The 8,989-nt window shown below is 54.1% G+C and overlaps 1 protein-coding gene across 1 annotated transcript; it reads right to left on the reverse strand.

Moving 5' to 3' along the window:
• Positions 1-5,418: 5,418 nt before the first annotated feature.
• LOC121838223 lies at positions 5,419-6,678 on the reverse strand. Its single transcript, XM_042294320.1, has one exon. The coding sequence runs from the start codon at positions 6,676-6,678 to the stop codon at positions 5,419-5,421; it is 1,260 nt and encodes a 419-aa protein (XP_042150254.1).
• Between the last annotated feature and the right edge of the window lie 2,311 nt (positions 6,679-8,989).

Below are 8,989 nucleotides of genomic sequence, written 5' to 3' on the forward strand. Positions count from 1 at the left end.
AGGAAGGTAGCCGCAACAACGAGCGCTAACTTGCAACTAAAAGGCTCACTGAAAAATTGCCCCGAGCAAACGTATGGCACGGATGTCACAGCTAGCTTGAAGAGTAAAAACTACCCAGCGTCCATGCAAAAACCGACATACTTTCGTAATTAAAGGCGGAAAAAGAAATAATGTCATGATTCATGCACGGGCACTGCAGAATAAACAGCATCATCACGTAACGGGAAGGGCGCATAAAGTTCATGAAAAAGAAATCGCTATATAGAAATATTTTTGGTTGCCCTACGCAACCAAACTACACAAAGGGCTAAACCCGACCGATAAACTTCGGTCGGGTTTAGCCTTTACCAGACACCAAACAATCTTTGTGTCTGGTAAAGCAATTTGCCCGCAAGCCCATACGCTTTAGCAATCATTAAAAAAAAAAAAAAAAAACTTCAAAATTTTTCAAGTTTTTGCCGTTTCAAGTAAGATTCGCCGCCTGTCGGCGAGCACCGCATCCCCAACTATACTCTACGAGGATGCCACCGTTTGTTCGCGCTTTCAGCGAACCTCTTTTTGCGGACATTGCGGGACGACGGACCAGCCACCGAGGGGCGAGCCAAAGACGGCGACGGTCGTCGCCTGTGAGCGCGCAGGCGGACTTTCAAGAGGGTCGCATCGCAGTGATCGGCAGCCGTGTGACACCCGTTTGAACAGCTTCACAGTGCGCTCCACACCGTCCCTCTATCAGTCGAAGGCCTGCCTTCACCGCACTGTGGCGTCCGAAAGCTCAAGCTATAGCGCGGGAGCGCTGGGGACCACCATGCGGACGCCCTCCAGATGCAGTCACCGGGGCCGCAGAGCAGGCTAATGAGCAGTGTTGTAGGTGGTACCAATAAAAGAAGCAACAAAATAGGTTACTTGCAATGAAAAGAACGCGTTGCCGACCTACGTTACGTCAAAATAAAACTAACGCGTAAACTTTGCCGTTAATAGGGAGTTTTCGTAGATGGTTTCGGCTGTACCGCAATGTTCTCTGCAAGCCGATACGAGATCCGGGGTTCTGCAGGCAAGGCTAGCGCCGCGCATGCGCAGTAGTGGCGTCTTCGTTGCAGAGAGCGGAGCGGAGGTGAGAAAACGGTCTACGAAAACTTCCTATTTATAAGAAGTAACGCACGTTAGTTTAACGTAACTTTTTTAATTATGAATTAACGCGTATTACCCTTTTCACTTTACAGGCATGCATATGCATATGCAAGAACAATTAGGTCAATCCCGAAATTCAGTGTAATGACCATATCTTTTTACGGTTGCACCTAAATACTCACAAAAAGAAATGCAAAAAAGAAAACGCAAAAAAACAAACAAAATAACTTAGACGCTTTGGCACTTAGAAAAAAAAAATAGTAGTGTATAATTTTGCTTAAGATTTGGGAAGATATCTAACGAGTAAGGTAACTGTTACCCATTACTCGGAATAAGTAACGTAAGTACGTTACGCGTAACCGTTTTGAATAAGGAACAAGAATGTTACGACGTTACCGATAAGAGTAACGCATTACCGGTAACACCGTTTCAAATAACGAGTTACTGCCCTTACAAAAAATTTATATCTGGCCAGACCTGAAGATTTCAGATATGGCCATATGAAGAATTGGCCACATATAACCTGATATGGTATATCCGCAGATATAGCCCCATAATGCCAGATATAGCCTGATACCCCTGGCGAGGTATGAAAATCCCAGATCTGACTAAGTAAGGAAATTCCAGATCTGGCCAGGCATAGCTAAAGGACACAAGCCTGAAATCAGCACTTTATATCTTTTTATTGTCTACAATTCTCCCAAGTGCCCCGGCCCGCACTCGAGGAATTATGGAAACGGTGAGCTGTTCAGAAAATTTTATTCCACAAAAATGCACGCTCGCTGCACGCAACAAACATATTCAACGGTCTCGCGGGGGACTGGTCTGTAGTATCAACTAGAGTTTAAGGCCCATTAAACAGTAAAAAGTTGATCATGACGCGACCCCTCACCACACAAAGGTAGCGGCACGACCACCGGCGGAGGAACTCTTGTTCGCCAAGGGAGAACCGCTGGTCGTCCAGGTAGGCAATGAGTTCTTTTCGGATGTCCCACAACAGCGGCCACAACGCGCGGCGTCGTTGTCGCTGGGCCGTCGCGACACAACGGTTTCGCCACAGCACCCACTCACATATTGCCACTAGTAGCAGCGCAAAGGCGCCCCGCGGGCAACGGCCTTGTGTGACGTATACGTCCACCCCGAGACCTCGAAACGAGCGCTAGTATTACGCGCCATAGGTCCCTCGCCGGTACACACTCTCTCACGACGTGCGCGTTTGTTTCTATTGCACCACAATTGACGCACTGTGCGTTCCGTACCACTCCCCAGCGGAAAAGCCTGTCTTTTCTTGGGAGGACACCCCAACCCTTTAACCATTCAAAGTCGCGCACGTGGTCCGGCAGCGTGGACGACGTCAGTGCCAGCCACGGGTACGGCTGCACCGTGCCCGGCGGCGGCGGGGGTTGGTGTGCCACCACTAGGCGTTCAACAAGCCTAGACGCCGGGGCCTCGAGTATCTCCTCTCGTGACACGTGGACGCTGAGCTTGTCGAAGAGATCCGCGGTAGACCTGTAAAATGCAGGGGTCGTCTCCGCTCGGGGCCGAAGAGGGCTCGGAAGAGAGTCTCCCAAAAGACGGTTATTGGCGCCGAGGAAGTAGAGCGTGAGTGGCCGTGCTGGGTTGTCGTGGTCGTCAAGGATTGCCAGGGTTGTCTTCAGGGCCAGTATTGGCGCTGCCAGCTCGATGCACGGAAAGCTCCACCCTCCTTCACAGCGGGGGAGGCATAAGCGGGAGCGCCTCACGAGTTCTGTGCGGTTGTTCCAGAAGAAGGTAAACAACGCCGAGCGCACTTGGAGGATGAAGGGGCGCGGCGGGAGGGCTACGCGGGCCACATGCCACAACCTTCCGCAAAAAACCGTCTGAACAAGGTACCGCCGCACAGCCATGGGGAAGTCGTAATGGCCAGCCTCAGCGGCCTTCTCTATGATCTCTTGACGCAGGTTGGACCAGGTCTCCGGAGCCACGCCGGAGGCGTCGTACGAGATTCCAAAAATGGTAACGGACTGGGCTCGCGGCAGAGATGGCGGGCACGTGGGGGGAGCCCCGATACAGAGAGATTTGCTTTTTTCAGGGTTCAACCGTGCGCCGGAGAGGCACGCGTACTCGTCGAAGAGTCGAAGGGCCTTCACCAGGCTGTCTTCGTCGCGCAGGTAGAGGGTCACGTCGCCCGCACACGCCGAGACGCGAAGCTCACCGGACCCAGGTAGAGCAAGTCCGCTTATGCTGGGGTGCCTGTCGACTCCAACCAGGAAGGGCTCTAAGCTGAGGACGAAAAGTACCGGGGACAGCGGGCACCCCTGCCGAACTCCTCGCGTTACCGGAAAGCGTGCCACTAAGGAGCCATTCAGGAACAAGTCACTCCGCAAGTCACTGTACAAGGCTGCGAAAAGCTGAGCACTCTCGGAGGAGAAGCCAAACCTGTCGAGAACACCGAGCAGGTATTGGTGCTCGACGCGGTCGAACGCCTTGGCTTGGTCCAACGACACGAGAAGCCCGTTCGCCCGTCGGGAGCATGTGAACTCCAGGATGTCGCGAGTGAGAGTCGTCAAAGTATGTATGCTGCGGCCCGACACCGAGCACGTCTGTCGGGGGTTTACCAGCTCCGGTAGGAAAGTTTGCAGACGCGAGGCTAGGGTCGCCGCGAGGAGCTTGTAGTCACTGTTTAACAACGTTATCGGGCGCCATGCCCCGGGGTCGGCATGGTCACCACCCTCCTTGGGGATGAGTACGACCCGTCCCAGCCGAAAGGATGGCGGTAGGAGGAGGTCTTCAAAGTAGACCCGCACGACAGCGGTAAAGAAGTTACCGAGAATGTGCCAGAACGTGCGGTAGAACTCCGCTGGGAGACCGTCCGGTCCTGGTGCGGGGCCGTTCTTCATCCGCTTCAAAACGTTCCACAGCTCGGTCGCGGACGGGGGCCGCCGCAGGCCCGCGTCATACTCGGCGGAGATCTTGGGGAGGCCGCTGAGGAGAGGGTGCGAGGACACCGAATAGCGATCAACCGGCGCGTCCGACTGGGCCAGCGATCGGAAGTGGGCTGCGAAGCGATCATTGTCAAGGTGGCCGGGCGACCCCGATGCGGAAGGCGTCTGCTGTCTTTCAAAGGCTTGTAGGCTTGTGCGATGGGTGTTGCGCAGTACCTCCGGGTGGACCGACGGGCTCCCCTGAGCCTGCAAGAGAGTAGCCGCGGTGGAGTCCCACCGAAGGTATCGTTCGTAGCGTCTCTGCAGCTGGTCGAGGTACGCCCTCATGAAGGGGGTCAAGGCGCCCCCTCGGCGGACGATACGGATTCGGAGGATAGTGTCTTGTAAAAGCCCTCGATGCCGTTCTCGGAGGTGCCGTCCCATCAGAGTGCTGAAGCTTTGCCATTGACCTTTTAGGCGGTCCCAAGACGCCGGCTCTGGGCGCACGCCCTCTAGCGACTCCTTGACCAGGTTGCCTAGCGTGCGGCGCGTGGTCTCGTCGTGGAAGATCCTGGAATCCAGACGCCACGGACGTGGGGAGCGTGCGACGGCAGAGTCGAAGCAGAACTTGATAAGTAGCAGACGATGATCGGAAATCTCTTCTGGGCACGACGGGAAGTTCACCGCAGTACAGGTCTGTAGCGCGGCAGATAGCGTGCGAGGCAAGTACAGCCGGTCTATGCGACTTCCCGAAGCCCCTCTGTTCCACGTCGACTGGTGGGTGGATCCATGCAGTAAGGACCATCCGTCTACGAGGTCGAAGCGCCTCACAAGCCGCCGAAGTTCACGGGCGGACCAGGTTGAGCGACCCTGACCAGGACCCCGAACGTCGGCGTTAGAGTCCAGAACGCAATTGAAGTCGCCGACTAAAAAGCACGGGCCCGCGTCGAGTAGATGCACGTCCAGGCTGCGGAAGTACTCGTGCTGGAAGGTCGATACAGTTGGTGCGTAGACAGTGACGAGGCGAAATTTTCGTTCGCCGAAGAAAAAGTCCAAACGAAGAGTCCTTCCCTCCGTATCAAAAAGATAAGTGGCATTGCGCAGCAGACTGCGATTGCAGACAACCACGCCTACGCCCGTCGCGCGGCGCGGCGCGTAAGAAACAAAAGCAGTCACAGAAAACCGGGATTCGAAATCCGCAACGTCACGGAAGCGGGCAAAGTTGGTGTCTTGTCAGCACAGCTAGAAGATCGCAGTTCTGCATCCTCGCGAAATGCATCACTTCAGTTTGCTTCGCTGGGTTTCGAAAGCCCCGCACATTCAGGCATAATATGCGAAGTGCCGCCAGTATAAAGTAAAAAGGGGGATAGGGACGCCGGCGTGTTGCTTAAAACGTGGAGCTGCCGGACGATGCTGGAGAGGGGTCCCGACGCGGGGGGGGGGAGGACTTTCGCGGTTTCTTAGGGCACGTGGCTCGTGGGCCCCCACTGTCAGTTGAGCGGGAACCGCTGCTCCTGAGGGGACGCTTGGAGTCCTCGTGCGTTAGTCGGTTCGAGTCGGACTCCGGTGTTTCAGTTGTGGTCGTATCCATACTGTCGGTCGGTGTCTCTGCGGGGCCACCTGGTGCGGGGTTCTCGTCGATGACGAGGTGGTCGCTGTCGCTGGACACCTCGCCATCACCCGACGCTTGGCTCCACGCTGCATAGGTGGTGTCGCCGACAATAACCGCGGCGGTTCGGGCAGAGTCCGTCGCTTCGGCTGAAGTCGCCCCCGAGCCGGTCGGGCTTGACTCAGGTGGGGCGGGTGGGGGCGGCGACGGAAGAGGCGGTGGTGCGGCCGCGGCTGGGGCGTCAGGTGGTGACGGAGGGGCGACGGTGGAGACGGTTGGTACGGCCGGAGCTTCGGGGGCGATGGGACGGGTCGCGTTTCCTGGGTCCAGGGCCGGGAAATCGGTGGCGTAGTTTCCGGTGACCATGGAGGAGTAGCTTCTCTTGGCCGTGCAGTCCACAGTCGCGTGGGTTCCACCGCAGCGTCCACAGTTGGCAGTGCAGCCCTCGGTTGGGTGCCCGAAGACACCGCAGCGGTCGCAGTAGACCGTCGTACACTGTGCCCGGACGTGGCCCTCCTGCCTGCAGCGTCGGCATACGCGCTTCAGGCCGCGGTAGTCAAAAGTAGCACGATGTCCGGCGACGCGCAGGAAGTTGGGCAGGGGGTTAGCCACCTTCATCTTCATGCGGATGAAGCGGGTTCCTGTTTTCACAGTCGCCGTTCGGTGGTAGGTTGCGTAGGAGACGTCGATGACTTTGCCGTACGGGGCCAGGGCTTGGACGAGCTGGTCGTTGCGCACAAACGTCGGCAGGAAGAGGCAAGTCACATTCGTCACCTGCGGACCCGTCGGCACGATGGGGAATGACTGGTTGGCGTTGGAGACGCTGCCGGTCTCACGAAGCTTGAGGGCGGCTGCACGGGTGTTGACGACGACTTGGAAGTTTGTACCTCCTAGGTGCTGCGCCGAGAAAATTCCGGGTAGCCCCACAATGGCGGATATCCCATCAATGAGATCGTCCGCCGATGTGCCTACTGGCACGACAACGTCGAAAGCGTGCGCTTTCGGCGGGGGAGAAGATTCCGTCGACGCGGCCGCCATGGCGGTTCGCACCCTCGCCGGGGCGCTCGACGACACGTAGCCAGGGACCACAGAACGCAGGCCCCGGACGAGATGCAGCCAGGAAACCAGGAACTCAGGAACAGCGACGAGATGTTTCAGCTCCTTAGTGATCGCTAGTTTTGACCAATTCCATGGTTACACAGATTCGAGTGTAATACGTAGTCACCCTGAACAAGCCTCCCATAGGGCTCAAGTACAGGGTGTCACAAAAGAAAATTTACACGGTATTTTTTACCGCAAAAATGAACTAGGCATCGCCGAACGCTCATTCTCCGCCCAAAGGTAGAGCTAGAGGTCACAACCAGATGCCAAAGTTTCAGCCCGATCTGATAACTACATCAAAAGTTATAAGTGATTTACTGAAAATTTCAATGGGAAAATGGAGCCCATTTTTGCCCGTTTTCGGTTTCTGGTGCCATAGAGCCCCATGTGTTTGAAAACGCCGTCGGCCGCCATTTTCCCCATTGAAATTTTCAGAAAATCACTTATAACTTTTGATTATGTTACCGGATCGGGCTGAAACTTTGGCATCTGGTTGTGACCTCCAGCGCTACCTTTGGGCGGAGAATGAGGGTTCGGCGATGCCTAGTTTATTATTGCGGCAAAAAAGACCGTGTAAATTTTCTTTTGTGACACCCTGTACTATCGTGGACACTGTTAGCTATAACACGGCAGCGGCGGCCGCCCCGTACCCCCAGCGCCCCATAGCAGGCGCCGTCCGAAACTACGCGCATGCGCCGTGTGGTGGACTCGCTCTTCCCGCCTGCGAGCACACCCTCGCTTTGTCGTCTGCTAGGCACAGAGCAGACGACGCCACAGCGCTCGCCAATTTTCGCTGAACATGGTTCAGCGAACCACCGCGTAAGAGGTGCCCACGGTTGATTCCCTGACTCCGCTGGCTAAGGATAATCATCGTATACTAAATGTAACATCACGGTAGAATAATTTTTTTTATGAGACAAACTTGCAGTTATAAACCGTTTCGCTACGAGACGATATGACCCACCAAGCAGCGACAAAAGCACCTTTTGCACTTTATTTGGTCCCCCGGTGATGCACTCCGTGACGTTGCACCTTTGCCGCTATTTGATTGGCTCTGTCGTTTTGAAGCGTACGCTGCGGTCGGACTTAAGGTGAAGTGGAGTATAACAGTCTATTTCTGTATCACACCTGCTGCGCTCATACTGGTTTGCGAACGCATATCGGTAAAAATGCTGTTTCTGACGAAGTAAAAAAAAAAAAAAATTCTTAAACAGGGGCTTTGCTTTAATGACTCTGCGATCTGCCCCAATACAAATCGCCGGTTGAAAATGAGTTTGAGATCAGTTCGCTATAGCGAGAGTACCAGACGAGCAGCACTGTAGCATCGCCTGCTCTGCGCCTAGCAGACGGCAAAGCGAGGGTGTGCTCGCAAACGGGAACAGCGAGTCCGCCGCACGGCGCATGCGCGGAGTTTCGGACGGCGCCTGCTATGGTGCGCTGGGGGTACGGGACGGCCGCCGCTGCCGTGTTATAGCTAACAGTGTCCACGATAGTACCTGTCATATCACTTTTAAATTTTCCCGTCAGTGGCAGCGCTTATGATACTGTGCATTCTGTCCAACCTTCAACGAGGCTGAGCCGCCAAAATATCTTACAATATCATCATTCTCGTGATTGTTGTTTTAGCAGGAATTACTTAAAAGCCGAGAAATCACAACTAAAACCAGGATTTAGCTCGGATTCAGCGGAGCTGTTTATGACATTTTTAGCGTTTCTAACTTAAGATCAGCGTCTTTGAAGCTGTACGAGAATGATAATAATGTAAGAGGTATGTCTGCAGCTCATCCAGCTTGAAGGTTGGACGGCTTGCACAGTAGTGACATTGGCGGGACTTTTTAAAAGTTATATGGCAGGTACTTGGGTCCTGTACGGCACGTGTTCAGGGTGACTCTGAATTACACTCAAATCTGTGTAGCCATAGAATTGCTCGAAATTTTCGATCACTAGGCAGCTGAAGAAACACCGTCCCCATGATTCCTCAAGTATGGCCCAAGGCGCTTGGGGATTTAGCAAATTGTCTATTGGGGCGTAATGTTAACACTTTGAAATAATTAAGCTACATTGAAATCCTCATGAAAACTTGCACAAATAATCTTAAATTTAACCTTGTCAAAGCTGAAGTTTGGGATTGCTTGTGCTAATATTTAGCTCGTGAAGAATAAGTCATTCAGAGTTTGCTAACAAAGCATTTTTTTTACTTTTTAACTTTTAATATATCGAAAACCGGCCGCCAGATAAGTCTGTATAT

Source organism: Ixodes scapularis, unplaced genomic scaffold (genome assembly GCF_016920785.2).
Source record: "Ixodes scapularis isolate PalLabHiFi unplaced genomic scaffold, ASM1692078v2 PGA_scaffold5__190_contigs__length_132052651, whole genome shotgun sequence".
Lineage (NCBI taxonomy): Eukaryota > Metazoa > Arthropoda > Arachnida > Ixodida > Ixodidae > Ixodes > Ixodes scapularis.

Coding starts and splice junctions, on each gene's coding strand:
- LOC121838223 (XM_042294320.1), bottom strand. CDS start 6,678: ATGGCGGCCGCGTCGACGGAATCTTCTCCCCCGCCGAAAGCGCACGCT.